The following is a 16042-nucleotide window of genomic DNA, read 5'->3' as shown; positions in this document are numbered from 1 at the left end:
ATGACAACGCAGACATGGATTTCTAACATCAAAGCGAACTATCGTAGCTGCGAGTATCGAGTTGACCAAGTTTTTGCACATGTCAATGGTTTTATCAATGGAAGATCAGTTCTAACTTAAAGGAATTAGCCGGAATAGACAAAGTATTTCCACTTGGTTACCGTGTTGTAGCACCTGGGTGACTGCTATAGCAATGACGCTTGGAAGCACCTCCAGAGTGCCAGTGAGTGCTGTAATCTACAATAGAACAAACTCAAGACTACTATATTGGGTGAAGCGAGTGTGAAGCTGACTAAGGGTGTTATTTCATTTTTAGAAAGCTGTAATAAAGTTAAAAACATTTATTTAGAAGGTTGTAAACCCTTTTTTTGCTCCAACTATGAAAACAATTTGATTTATGAAAACTAATTTTACTTTGTGGTAATCCATTTATCACGTTTATGTCTGGCCCTTAATTGACTGCGATAAAGAAGGGAAAACTGGAAAAAATATATTTTAAAGATTTTTAGCTACTTGAAGAAAGATTTGCGCCTGTGCAAAATATTTGTTATCATTGTGGTCAAGACATACAACAACATTACAGCAGCAGTTCTCTTGGATTAAAGTATATTAGATAAAAGTATAAAATATATGAAAACAGTTCATAATCATATAATTCGTAAAAAAATTGTACAAATCAAGGAATCCTTACGTCTCTTGCTATTTTGTATTTCGGCAACCGCTTATGCTGAAGTGAATCAGCCAGTCAGAGGGAAGTGGATTTAAAGGGGTCCCCCTGTACAGTGCACACGAACACGCACGCACGCACGCACGCAATCATTATGTCACAAACACCTCTCTCATGTCTCACCTCGAGCACAGGGTTGGACTGCAGTAGGCGGTCTTTGATGGTCTGCACCTGATCACTGGCTGGACAGGTAATTGCATAGTACTGCAGGATCTTTTTTGATGCCTCCGTCTTCCCAGCTCCACTCTCTCCAGAAATTAGGATGCACTGGTCCTTTCTCTCTGTCCTCATAGAACGGTATGAGTTGTCTGCCACTGCATAGCTAAAAGATTGGAGGGAGAGACGAGACAATGTAGCATTTAATGTTTACTCTGCAAAATATTTTGAGTAGAAATGGGTATAGAATTCAGTACTTTTATAGGTACCCACCTAATTCCGAGGAATTCACGTAATATCAAAGGGTAACAAATAGGGATGTCCGATAATATCGGACTGCCGATATTATCGGCCGATAAATGCTTTAAAATGTAATATCGGAAATGATTGGTATCGGTTTCCAAATTGTCGGTATCGTTTTCTGAAAGTAAAATTTATGACTTTTTAAAACGCCGTTGTGTACACGGACGTAGGGAGAAGTACAGAGCGCCAATAAACCTTAAAGGCACTTCCTTTGCGTGCCGATCCAATCACATAATATCTATGGCTTTTCACACACACAAGTGAATGCAAAGCATACTTGGTCAACAGCCATACAGGTCACACGGAGGGTGACCGTATAAACAACTTTAACACTGTTACAAATATGCGCCACACTGTGAACCCACACCAAACAAGAATGACAAACACATTTCGAGAGAACATCCGCACCGTAACACAACATATACACAACAGAACAAATACCCAAAACCCCTTGCAGCACTAACTCTTCCAGGACGCTACAATATACACCCCCAGCTATCCCCAAATTCAAAGCTGCTGTTTTGAGGCATGTTAAAAAAAATAATGCACTTTGTGACTTCAATAATAAATATGGCAGTGCCATGTTGGCATTTTTTTACATAACTTGAGTTGATTTATTTTGGAAAACCTTGCTACATTGTTAAATGCATCCAGCGGGGCATCACAACAAAATTAGGCATAATAATGTGTTAATTCCACGACTGTATATATCGGTATCGGTTGATATCGGAATCGGTAATTAAGAGTTGGACAATATCGGAATATCGGATATCGGCAAAAAAGCCATTATCGGATATCTCTACTACCATATTTAAAGTTAAAGTTAAAGTTAAAGTACCAATGATTGTCACACACACACTAGGTGTGGTGAAATTATTCTGTGCATTTGACCCATCACCCTTGATGACACCTTTGTTGCACATGACGTCACACCCGGTTGCAGACTTGGCACCGGTTCAAGCACTTTGCAGGCAAACAGACCTCTAGGTAATGTTGCAATTTTCCATGCCAACAAAATAAGCATGCCTGATAAAATGCGCTCAAAAGTAAGGCTCCACTTTTCAAAATGCGCTAGCAGAATGAACATTTACACTGGATATGCCATATACATGCTACTAATTAGCATTTGCAATTTTACATTGCAATTTTAACACCTCTAATTATGGTAATCAACTAAGATGCACATGCTGTATAATCAAACAGCGAGTGTCTAAAAAGTACAAAACTTGCAGGCAAACACTTTGTAGGGCTCAATAAAAGACAAGACTGGCACATTTGACTTAATGCCAATAGACTACTTCCTGGCTAAGGCAACACACATAAGACAAACTGAAATGAATGCATACTTGCAAATGAGACTCAGAAGTGTAATACATCAACATATAACTGAACTGCACAGTTATCATTATAAGCTCAGGGTTAAATGGTAAATTAAAAAAACGATGTTATAACTAAACAAATTCACATTGATTACCACATGAATACACACTAAAGTACTAAAATATGGTACAGTTGATTACCGGTATCGATTCCCTAGTACCGAAATTGGTAACGCATCATCTCTACATAGAAAGATTACATAATGTCACGGTAAAAACAATCATTGTGTGATATTTTATTTTATTGGGGAAAAACTAAACAAATATTGCATGTGATGCAAATGTCTTCAGCTGTGGTGGTCAAATTTTTGCCGTCAGGGGCCAAAATAAAAATGGGCCAATGTGGCACAGGCCAAACGACGATTTTAATCATACAGCAGCACCATGAGTGAGTTTAGCCCCACACCACCAACATAAAGCTAGTAAAGATCATCACATTCAAAAGATGGCAGCTAGCTCGCCTTGCGGACATGCATTACACTCATTATCAAGGGGTGGATAAATACATTTAAATTTTCCTGAGGGAACTCTCCTGAAGGAATCAATAAAGTACTATCTATCTATCTAAATGATAATTGGGTTATACTTGTACAGCGCTTTTCTACCTTCAAGGTACTCAAAGCGCTTTGACAGTATTTCCACATTCACCCATTCACACACACATTCACACACTGATGGCGGGAGCTGCCATGCAAGGCGCTAACCAGCACCCATCAGGAGCAAGGGTGAAGTGTCTTGCCCAAGGACACAACGGACGTGACTAGGATGGTAGAAGGTGGGGATTGAACCCCAGTAACCAGCAACCATCTGATTGCTGGCAAAGCCACTCTACCAACTTCGCCACGGATGATAAATACTGGACAGATAATGATCAATTATGAGGAATTATAAATGAACAAGTTTATTAACATTTAAAAATAGCTGTGATAAAAAATAGAAAATAGCTGTAGGTGGGTAAGAGTGAACAATTGAAGCGCTTTGTGCTCACGCTGTAAACGGTCTGTCACAAACTTCTCCAGTGTCACTGTAAACAAACAGCGTAGATCGCGTTGGACTTCCTCACAACATTCCGCGGTTCAACACATCCAACCTTATTAGCCACCTGAAATGCCAGCATCACTACAACATTGTTTTGAAAGCCTACAAAAATGCCTGCTGCTAAAGAAGCACTATATGCACTGACTGGCAAGGACAGTATGTCCATCTGCACAATCACATCGTATGTATCAAAAAGGCAATGATCACCATTTAGTCCTTAATGGGGAACAACTGATATAAGTTACAGTATCATTTAGCATTGATTTGATCTTACCTGATCTGTTGTTTCAGCTTGTTCAAACATATCTGACACTTGACTAAATGAGAGAAGATTGGGCCACAGCCACTTCAAGGCTAAGGGTTAATCTGAAGAATTTACTCTCAGGGGTTTGAATCTCTCACCAGTATCATCATTTGCTTACATTTCTTTCCACACCTTCCCGCCCCACTACTTGACAAATTAATTTTTTTTTATCTCCTTCCACTCAGGGGTAGCAAACTTTTGGCCTTGCACTTAACTGATGTAGTAAAAAAAAACACATTAGAAAGAGAGCTCGCTAGTGAGAGAATATTTGGTTATGTTGCCGCAAGTCTCCATTAAGAAAATGTCTGTTTAATCGCTGACATAATGGGCCACGAGAGAAGTTCCCTGAGCATTCCTGTGGCAACCTTTCAAATACACACCACCTTGTGGCATGACATCTTCCAAACTTTAAGGAGACACTGAGTGTGTCAAATAGTGAGCAACAGGCAGTCTGGACACAGCTTGACAAAATTTACAAGTTGGGTTCAAAAGTTATGTCATCGTTGAGGTAAAAGCTGCATAATTCTTCAACAGACCTATTTTAGAAAATAGTGGAAAACCACAGTTATACTGAAGCACTGTTCAGTGTGAATGATGCCATCATGTAAAGCCAATGTGCAAAACTGTATTAAAAAATGGCAGACATACATTTATTTTGGAATGCATTACGATTGTTATTTCAAAATTTCATACTTACATGTGTGGTGAGACTTCGTAGAAGTTGACCCCACGGTACCGCTCCATATGGTTCTTAGTGTAGATCTCCAAATCTTTGTACGGGTTAACAGACACCAACACTGAGCCAATGTAAGTCTGATTTAAAAAGAAAAAAAAAAAATACAGTCACCTTTCAATGTGCAATGTTTTCAGGGTTATTATTCCTCACTTCAGAACTAAAAGTAGGCCCTTACTTGTCAATGAAACAACAATGGAACCCATTTAGATGTCCTTCAGTAAGCAAAAATTGCTTACTGATTGCTTGCACAGCAGAGACTGAGGAAATAATAAAGGATTTTGACCGAGGCTAATTTTCCTCCATTTGTGCAAAAGTGAAATATACATATATTTGCTTTAACTGCAAGCAAAAAAAAAAAGGATCCGTTAAAAGGAAATTAGCTGTAAGTCATTACTATCGCGTCAACTTTGACAACTCTAACTTTGACATAACCATAAATTGGCTTTTACAAAAACATAAGAGTGATGATAATGTCAACGATACTAGAACACATGAAGACATAAACAGCAAACTTTTTTTTTGACCACTTCTAAAAAATGTTTTAAACAAAATTGTCAACCATGTATGTTGACCATGATCACAGACTGCACAATACAGACATGCCCACAGACATGTCCACATCTTTAGAGCTTCAAAAGTGACGCGCACTGCACATATCAACACAGTTAAATGCACCATCATGTGAATACTTGTGCCAGTGGAAGCCTCAATAGTTGGGTATTATGCCTTTGTTTTGTTTTAAGCGAGCGTTTACACAACCAGGTAAAAACATTTGTTCACATGTTAACTACAATGTTCTCAAAATGGTCCCTGTTCCCATGCACCTCCAAAAACAACTACAATTGTACTGAATGGATCTAAGTTAGACTGAGGACTAAATGCATGTAATGTCAGTGTTACAAACATAGCTGCAGGTGAGTCAGGTTATATACATAACATGACCACAGTAGACATATACTGTATATGATACATCCATATGTCTGACACAGATTAATATCGGTCCTTGATCAGTCTTTGGTTGCGCCACAGTTTCTCTTTCACTTTGCCCCTGCCCTATGATTGCATACATTTTGTCTGAGACTGACAAAATTGGGGTGGGGGAAAGAGTATACTTGGCATAACTCACATGTCCTCTGCTTCTTCCTACTCCTTTTTTGGATATTTGGATTGTGCAAATGTAAACGTTTGATGAGACATGTGACTAAAAACAATGAAACTACGATCTACATTCTGTACAACAGATACAGGCATCTAGATCAGGGGTCACCAACGCGGTGCCCGCGGGCACCAGGTAGCCCGTAAGGACCAGATGAGTAGCCCGCTGGCCTGTTCTAAAAAATAGCTCAAATAGCAGCACTTACCAGTGAGCTGCCTCTATTTTTTAAATGTTATTTATTTACTAGCAAGCTGGTCTCGCTTTGCCCGACATTTTTAATTCTAAGAGAGACAAAACTCAAATAGAATTTGAAAATCCAAGAAAATATTTTGAAGACTTGGTCTTCACTTGTTTAAATAAATTCATTAATTTTTTTACTTTGCTTCTTATAACTTTCAGAAAGACCATTTTAGAGAAAAAATACAACCTTAAAAATGATTTTAGGATTTTTGAACACATATACCTTTTTACCTTTTAAATTCCTTCCTATTCTTTTCTGACAATTTAAATCAATGTTCAAGTAAATTTATTTTTTTTATTGTAAAGAATAATAAATACATTTTAATTTAATTCTTCATTTTAGCTTCACTTTTTTCGACGAAGAATATTTGTAAAATATTTCTTCAAACTTATTATTATTAAAATTCAAAAAAATTATTCTGGCAAATCTAGAAAATCTGTAGAATCAAATTTAAATCTTATTTCAAAGTCTTTTGAATTTTTTTGTTTTTGTTTTTTTTTGTTCTGGAAAATATAGAAGAAATAATGATTTGTCTTTGTTAGAAATATAGCTTGGTCCAATTTGTTATATATTCTAACAAAGTGCAGATCGGATTTTAACCTATTTAAAACATGTCATCAAAATTCTAAAATGAATCTTAATCAGGAAAAATTACTAATGATGTTCCATAAATTCATTTTTTAATTTTTTCAAAAAGATTCGAATTAGCTAGTTTTTCTCTTCTTTTTTTCAGTTGAATTTTTAATTTTAAAGAGTCGAAATTGAAGATAAACTGTTTCAATATTTAATTGTCATTTTTTTGTTTTCTCCTCTTTTAAACCGTTCAATTAAGTGTAAATATCATTAATTATTAATAATAACATAGAGTTAAAGGTAAATTGAGCAAATTGGCTATTTCTAGCAATTTATTTAAGTGTGTATCAAACTGGTAGCCCTTCGCATTAATCAGTACCCAAGAAGTAGCTCTTGGTTTCAAAAAGGTTGGTGACCCCTGATCTAGATCAACAATATTATTTGCCCATGTGGCTGGACAGGACAGGTTCAAGAAAAGTTAAAAAAAAAACTATTAATACTGTGATCAGGAAATAATTGGGCAAAACATCCGATTTTCTCTCTTGTCAATGACCCCCTAGGACAGTGTTTTTCAACCTTTTTTGAGCCAAGGCACATTTTTTGCATTTAAAAAATCCGGAGGCACACCACCAGCAAAAATGTATTAAAAATGAAACTCAGTTGACAGTAAAAAGTCGTTGTCGCAATTGTTGGATATGAATTTAAACCATAACCAAGCATGCATCAATACAGCTCTTGTCTCAAAGTAGGTGTACTGTCACGACCTGCCACATCACCCCGTGACTTATTTTAAGTTTTTTGCTGTTTTCCTGTGTGTAGTGTTTTAGTTCTTGTCTTGCGCTCCTATTTTGATGGCTTTTTCTCTTTTTTTGGTATTTTCCTGTAGCAGTTTCCGGTCTTCCTTTGAGCGATATTTCCCGCATCTACTTTGTTTTAGCAATCAAGAATATTTCAGTTGTTTTTCTCCTCCTTTGTGGGGACATTGTTGATTGTCATGTCATGTTTGGATGTACATTGTCTTTGCTCCACAGTAAGTCTTTGCTGTCGTCCAGCATTCTGTTTTTGTTTACTTTGTAGCCAGTTAATTTTTAGTTTTACTCTGCATAGCCTTCCCTAAGCTTTAATGCCTTTTCTTAGGGGCACTCACCTTTTGTTTATTTTTGGTTTAAGCATTAGACACCATTTTTACCTGCACACTGCCTCCCGCTGTTTCCGACATCTATAAAGCAATTAGCTACCGGCTGCCACCTACTGATATGGAAGAGTATTACATGGTTACTCTGCCGAGCTCTAGACGGCACCGACACTCAAAAACAACACATAATTTGCAGACTATAATTACTGGTTTGCAAAAAATATTTTTAACCCAAATAGGTGAAATTAGATAATCTCCCACGGCACACCAGACTGTATCTCACGGCACACTAGTGTGCCGCGGCACAGTGGTTGAAAAACACTGCCCAAGGAGATATACCAAGAACATTTTACTGGGTAGAATTATGTCCAACTGAATTGTTAAGGGGAAACTGCACTTTTTTTTTTATTCTGTCTATCATTCACAATCTATATGTAGGACAAAAACACATATGCTTTTCTTTTTTTATGCATTCTTACTCATAAATAAATGCGAGTTTACAATGAACCCAATGGGAGTCTCTATATTCTGCCTTCAAAAACTGTCAACAATACTTAATTTCGGTTCCGTAACCCATATAATAACCAAGCTGTAGCGACATTGTTATTATAAGAGCGAACACTGAGGAACTCTTGTTCTAGCGTAGTAGCACATCGCCATGCTACGGTATTAGCCGTAAAAGCTAACTACGACAAGAGATAAGCTAGCTTCTACATCAGCACAAAACGCGTTTTTGTACACCCTTCCCTCCGGGTACTCCGGCTTCCTACCACCTCCAAAGACATGCACCTGGGGATAGGTTGATTGGCAACACTAAAATTGGCCCTAGTGTGTGAATGTGAGTGTGAATGTTGTCTGTCTATCTGTGTTGGCCCTGCGGTGAGGTGGCGACTTGTCCAGGGTGTACCCCGCCTTCCGCCCGAACGCAGCTGAGATAGGCTCCAGCACCCCCGCAACCCCGAACGGGACAAGCAGTAGAAAATGGATGGATGGATAGAATTTGTACTGACTGAAAAACATGAACAATTATATTACAGTATCTGTAAAGTATTAGCCCACATTTCATGTTTTGTTTGTACACAGCTCGCCAGACAGCGTATGTACTGTAGTTGTACTAACACGCATGGCATGCTGCATGCATCATTCTCGATATTTAGGTGACTCACTTAACGGACAGTTGTCCGTCTGGTCCAGCTCGCTGGGGACGTTTCCTGTTGATTTTGGTTAAGCACTCCATTTATGTCGAAATAGCTTGGTTCTAAGTTCTACATTTTTAGCATCAAAATCGCTTTCACCTCACTCTCCCGGCTTCCGTCGGCTCCAACGTCTCACTCTTCCTTCGTGCTCGCTTCTACTGTACAAGCAGCAGTATATTTAGCTTCAAAAGTATAAGGTTGTGAATCCTAATTTGTCCAAAAATAGTCGTCTTTGTTGTTTGTTATCAAGTCTGCAATGATTAGAAAACATACTTGTGTTTGATTCCGGAAGGTAGGAACAAACATTTGTTGCTACAAGTCAGACGTGAGCTGCTATGGAAACAGAAACCAATGCGCGGAAGAAATCAGTCCTGAAAATGATTAAATGATCAAAATACGATAAATATTGAACATATTGTTATGAACTTGTCTGTTACTAAATGATATATAGACCTGCAGTGTGTACACAAAACGTTGATTGAGGGTTTTGAAGTTGTTTTAGTGGGCTCTGAAGTCTACAACGGTGACTCCCATTAGCCGCATCTTTTGAAGCGTTTTTTTATCATCTGTAAAAAGACGTGTGTTCTTATCTCTCATACTCCAACAGGCTCCTTCAACTTCCTTCCCGCACTGTGCGATTCAAGAACTCCTTCATTCCAAGGTTAAAGGTTCAAGGTTCAACTTTATTGTCCCCGCGGGGAAATTTGTCTTGGGCACAGTGCATCATTGCTTTCTTAACATACACAAAAACAACAGAACAAAAACACAACCACAGACACAACCACAAGCAGACAACTAACATTTAAACATCAGAACATGGAGCTTGATAGACATAGGTGGCACTTTGATGTAGGCATAAAATTTCCAGCTGTATAATCACTCGCCATACAGCAATAGATGACATCTGCTTATTACCTGACACCTGACATGTTAGCTACTTCTCTTTGTTTATAATGTTTATAGTGTCTATTTTCTATTTCCTGCTGGATCTACTCTCTATTTTATGCTGCTGCTGTCACATATACTGTATATACTGTAATATTGTACATGGTCACTGGTATATATTGTATATATGTTATAGACATAATATATCTGTATATATATTATTCTGTACACATATTATGTATATATTCGTATATATCTTAGATTTTTTTTATCGCTATATTAGTCTATTTATACCTGCATTGTCCTTTCCATCCTTACACTTTCCATCATTGTAACTGAGCTACTGTGTTGAACCATTTCCCTTGTGGATCATTAAAATTTGTCTAAGTCTAATGATTGTGAACGATAGGCAAAATTTAAAAAAAAAAAAGTGCAGTTACCCTTCAAGGTATGTAAATAAACATTTACAAAATATTTCTGTGTAAAATAACTAATTTCACAACATATACATCTGCAGCTTGTGCAGTGCTGCTAATATATGGAATAACGTTTTTTCTTCTAAAATGTTGTGGGTGCGGCTTATATACGGTGTATATATAACGGTGTGATCTATTGTCCGGAAAATAGGGTACTACTTAATGCAGACTTTGTGAGAGCCAACAAACATAATCAAATATCACTTACTGTACAATGTCTGCTCTCACTGGGATGCCGACGGTTAGGATGTTGATATATTCCTGTTTCGATAAAGAATGGCTTATAAAACTCGCAGAGAAAAAAGGGGGGTGAAAAAAGCGTATTTTCGGGTCTTTTTCACCATTTCCAATTCTAAATTGGCTGTTAAAGTGTACCAACTTCTTAGTTTATGTCCACATAATTTTACTATCCAGGTGAGATGCATGAATTTTAACCTACAATTAACTTTCACGACCTCTAAGGGGGGAAAAGCAGCTCACCAGCTGATGTCAACACAGCAGCATAAAAAAGTTGCGTCTCTCTGATCAATGCGCCGCTAAATGTATAGTAGGTCCGTAACGTTAGTGCTTATAGTGACAATATCGCTAATATTAATGTTATTAGGTCACAAAATGTAAATGGAGTATTGTTGCCGCTTTTTGGATGGTTATTTATTGGGTTTCATGGTCGAAATAGACGCACTGACGTCATGGCTCGCATTGGCTCCCTTGTAAGCAGACTTCTATTTACGTTTATTATGAGTTAGAATGCATTCAAAACAAGCATATGTGTTCTTGTCTCTCATAATGATTGTGAATTACAAGCAAAATCTCAAAAAAAGTGCAGTTCCCCTTTAAACCAACGTAGGTGACTGGAGAATATACATTTTATTGACCAATTCAAACTCGACCCAAAAGAAGCAATGAATGACTGCTGTTATGAAATAATAGTATGATAATGAGTTCCTGAAAAGATCAATTGGCACCCAAGAACAGCTGTTTGGTAACGTCACGGACAAAACTATACGTTAACAGTGTGAAGTTGGTGGATTCACTTGGATAAAATGTTTTTTTCCCATTTAGTACACTGAACTAAGCAGGTATTTATTTTTTCCAAACACCAAGTAATTGATTGTTGTTCTGCAGTTTGACTTTGTCATTAAACACAAAAATGCTCATTTAACCGTATCAACTTACATAGATGAGGTTCTCTTTGAAGCGTTTGCGAAGGTTCTCAATGAAAGCGGCTTCGCTTGTGTAGTTTTCCAGCAGGACAAAGTCCTGCACACCCACTCGATCTCTTGCTGTCAGGGCCGACTCCATCATAGCCCGCACCCCGTCAGTACCCACCACCTAGAGGACAATAGGGAGGGAATCGACAGGGTGAGGAATTGTATTTAATAACCGATCCTGTGCAACACATCATCAGTTAATCTGTGCTTGTTCTATGAGAGCAGAGAAACAATTGGAGACACAATTGATGTCAAACACACAATCAATCCAAATTACAGTATAGAAAAAGAATGAGAACTTCTGAAGAACTATAAATTTAAACCATAAATCAACAAAGCTTAAAAGGCAAGTGGCTGAAATCAGAGGACAGAGCATCTATCAATTTAAACACATTTTACAGGAATCCAAGAATATTCAAGACTTCATAGACTTCCTATAAATAAGTCCTGCATTGAGCTCACTTCTTCCAATGTTTTGTTAACAACTAAAGTGATTTAATTTTGTGAAGAAAAAGAACGGATGGAAGCCATAGTTAAAACAATGTTATCCTGTCGTGCTCAAGAAATTCAGCTTAATTGTAAACGACTACAAATACACAATAAAAACAAACGTAGAGAAAAGCATGAAATAAAAATTAATCACTCACATGTTTAAGCTCATCAAAGCGTCTATCCGACAGCCTATATTTCGAAAGGAAACCTTGAGTTTTATACAAACGTTTGCGAATGCTGTCCACATCCATGTTTAGCATGTAACAAGCAGTACTAGTGTTGAACCAGGTTTAAGACTGGAGGAATAACTCAGTGACAGCCTATAGAAGAACATGGCTTGTCAACACACACGCACGCACACAAAAACATTAAAGTACAGCAGGTGTTGTTGTGCTAAGTGGAAAAGTAGTCATTGTCCCTAAGGAGAGTCCACAGACAAGAAAGCCGAGGAACAAAAGGCTAGACAAATGAAAAAACCTATTAATTAGTACTGCAGGGTGAAATTAGGGGTACAAAAAAACAAGTGTTGTACAGAACAGTAGAAGAAGTTACAGAGAGGGAAATTGTGAAGAGGAATACCAACCAACTCCACTGGAGTACAACTACACTTATACTGAAATTTCATGCAAAAGCAAATTCAACACATGACAGAACCCATTCAATCACATAGTCACTTGTTTTGCACATCATGATCTATCTGGACAATGCTTGATCCTGTCTTTCAAAGGAGAGCTGTTTGTATGTAGTAGCAGCAGTAATATGCTACAGTATATGCACAACAGTATTGGGCGCGAAAGTCAAAACTACAAAATGCAAAATCGGGCAGGGATGAAGGATTTGGAGTTGGACCAACCCCTGTTGAATAAAAAAACAAGTGATGTTAAATGTTTGTCCTGATATTTTTGTCCACATAAGTGTGACACGTGTTGGCCATAACCCTCCCCAAGCCATGATAATGTTGTTGCAGCTGGATTCTGGAGTTTGTAACTCATTTATTTTACTAGCGGTTTCATGTAGAGAGGTTGTCTTCAGCTTGTCACAATATTGACTACAAAATCTGTACATGATGCCTACATGCACACAATTGCATCAATAACTAAAGTCATTACAAATGCAATACAATAATAATATACTTAGATGAACTCTTTGTGTAAGTGTAATTCTGTTGTAACGTATACATTTGTTTTAAGCTATGAGTTATGTAGTGTTACAATTATTATTTCTAAATGTATGTACAGTGAATGTCATTTTTCGTTTATTAGTACAGCAAAAATTAGGGGTGTTCTGTTGGGGATTTTTTGTGGTGCAAACTCAAAAACATTTACAGTGGGAAAAAATACAGAAATATTTACAAAGCGCGGAAGAACTGCAAATAAAACTCATAAAAAATACAAGCACTACGTCAATTTCGCTATGCCAACTCCCAACTCCGCCCACTCAGCGGAGAAATCCTCCTTTAAATCTCCTTGTAGCCGCTCCATCAGGCATACCAATAACATAGTAAACGGGTACTATGATAACACTGTACATTAATGGCCTGATCTACTAATGTTTTGCGTGTATTAAAACAACTGCAAACTTGATAGCACACACAAAGTTGATCTACTAACCAAGTGCGCAGAGGATTGCAGCAATCCATTGAGCGTGTCTGTCTTTATGAATTTGTAGAATACATGCTGATCATCAGAAAGCCCACAATACTAGGAGGACAAAAAATTAATATTATTTAGCACACTCTAAATATTATTTAGCACACAGAGTGTGATCTATTAAGGCTGAAACTGTTCTGTGGCTGCTGTTTTGCATATGTCAAGAAAGGACACTCAAACTGGCAGTTGCGCAGAAATAGCTGTGAGAAAAGAGGTGATCGCGTTGCAGCTGCATCCTCCATATGCTTGTCAACATATAAGGACTGTCAAAAAATATATATATAATTGATTAATTGGGCTTATGGAAACAAATTCAATAGATGTGTTTGAGGTCAATCAATCAATGTTTATTTATATAGCCCTAAATCACAAGTGTCTCAAAGGGCAAAAATATAAACATTCAAAACAAATAAAATGATTAAATACAGTTAATGTGACCATAATGATCACGGTTACCATTATCATCACGGTATTGTTTAATGTGCTCAAAAAGTAATTATACACAAACTAAAATCTTTTAACCAAGTTGGGACAAGCAGTAAAAACTGATAAATGGACTTATTTTGAAAAGCAACTCCTCTTGTTTCAGATCACAGGTCCTTCCTCTTGTGTCACCAGTCTGGCGTCATCCCTGACCCTTGATTGTTTCCACCTGTTTCCCATTACCCTCATGTTCCATATAATCCCATGCCTCCCCTTGTTCTGTGCCAGATTGTCTCGAGCTTTCGTGCCTGTCTAGCATCCATGTACATGTCCATGCCTTGCCTCGTCCCACGTCTACTTCCTTGTATTCAGTATTTCCCACGCTGTAATTTTGAGTTAACTTTTTCTCCTCCCTCAGAGCGACTTTTGTTATCTAGCCTTTTTTCAACCGCAGTGGTGAGTTATGATTTTTTGCTAATGATTTTCCTTCCTCAAAGGTTTTTTGTTTACATTTATTAGAATAAGATTAAGAGTAGTAATTTTTATAGTCGTTATTTTCTTCCTCCTGTTGGAGCGTTTTTTTGTTAAAGTTTTTGATAGCAGATACGGTGCTAATTATAATTCGTCTTTATTTTTGTATTCCTCCTTTTTGGAGTGATTTTTGGTTTTTCCCTTTTTGGAATCTTTTTTCGCTGTCTATTTTTTACTCATAGTATTTTGAATATTCTCTGCTCGGGAGGTTAAAAGAGTTTTTCAAAATAAAAGCTTTATTTAGAATCCAATCTCTGCATCTGAGTCCCTTCCTTCGTCCAAGCCTGACATTCATAAGCCATATTATTCGTATTTGTGTGTTTAAATATGTTTATCTTCTTTCCTTTGAATTTGTAAACGTTCTAGAATATTTTTAATAAATACAAATTAGGTGTCAGTTCATTTTACTTCCGGTTTATGTGACGTCACGCGAGTTCACTTCCTTTTGAACAGACGTCCGTCCGCGTGTTTCAACTCGAAACTGTCGAGTATAATACGATATTATTAACATATATCCTATATGAAAATAACTTCTTACAATAGGCATTTTCTTGCGTCAGAATCATTCCGGGGCATGTTCGCAGTAGTGCACGCTTCTTCTGCTGTAAGATTGGATTCCATTGTAGATGGCTGCACTGCAGAACTGCGTTTAAAATGGCCATGTAAGTGGTACATAATAATCTGCCGCATGTTTCAAAACATAGCAAAATACCACAGGTAGTAGCTTGATAACATGAATGTGCAGTAAATAAGTGTTTCCCTGGTGAAAGCCGCGTAGTGCACGCAAAAACCTAATTTAAATTAGGCGGTCTGCAACAGTTATCAATTGTACACACAGTAGCAGATCACACGCAACAAGCCCACTAAAAGTGCACACAATTTTATAGCTTGCATGCTGTATAGCACGTGGTATTGGGATCTTAGTAGATCAGGGACAAAAATAATTAACCTCTATAAACACAATACATTGAATACAAAGAGAATAGCCATCCTATGGCACTGCAATATATATATAAATCCATATAAAAACAAACAGGGACAACTAAATGTACAAAGGATAGTTACCGTACTGTTCATGTCATGTCAAGCTAACTCCCACCAGACCTGGGACGGTATAGCTCGGTTGGTAGAGCGGCCGTGCCAGCAACTTGAGGGTTGCAGGTTCGATCCCCGCTTCCGTCATCCTAGTCACTGCCGTTGTGTCCCTGGGCAAGACACTTTACCCACCTTCTACCAGTGCCACCCCACTGGCTTAAATGTAACTTAGATATTGGGTTTCACAATGTAAAGCGCTTTGAGTCACTTGAGAAAAAGCGCTATATAAATGTAATTCACTTCACTTCACCTACATGACCAGCCTTAGCATAACAGATGATTTGAGCCAGACCACATGCAGCAAGGCACAAGACCACAAATACGGCATTATGAATT

The 16042-nt window shown here is 37.6% G+C and overlaps 1 protein-coding gene across 8 annotated transcripts in view; it reads right to left on the bottom strand.

Annotated features, from left to right (window-relative positions):
* LOC133663442 (unconventional myosin-Ic-like) overlaps positions 1–16042 on the bottom strand; it is a 158910-nt gene that overhangs the window by 49361 nt on the left and 93507 nt on the right. For all 8 annotated transcript variants that reach the window (XM_062067906.1, XM_062067913.1, XM_062067907.1 and 5 more), the window contains 3 exons: positions 11482–11637; positions 4605–4720; positions 851–1049 (listed from right to left, as the gene is read on the bottom strand). In XM_062067906.1, the coding sequence (XP_061923890.1) occupies positions 851–1049; positions 4605–4720; positions 11482–11637 (471 nt within the window). The remainder of the gene's footprint in view (positions 1–850; positions 1050–4604; positions 4721–11481; positions 11638–16042) is intronic.

This window comes from Entelurus aequoreus, linkage group LG13 (genome assembly GCF_033978785.1).
Source record: "Entelurus aequoreus isolate RoL-2023_Sb linkage group LG13, RoL_Eaeq_v1.1, whole genome shotgun sequence".
Classification (NCBI taxonomy): Eukaryota; Metazoa; Chordata; class Actinopteri; order Syngnathiformes; family Syngnathidae; genus Entelurus; species Entelurus aequoreus.
Note: the sequence above shows the minus strand (reverse complement) of the source record. Positions and strands in the feature narration are given on the sequence as shown.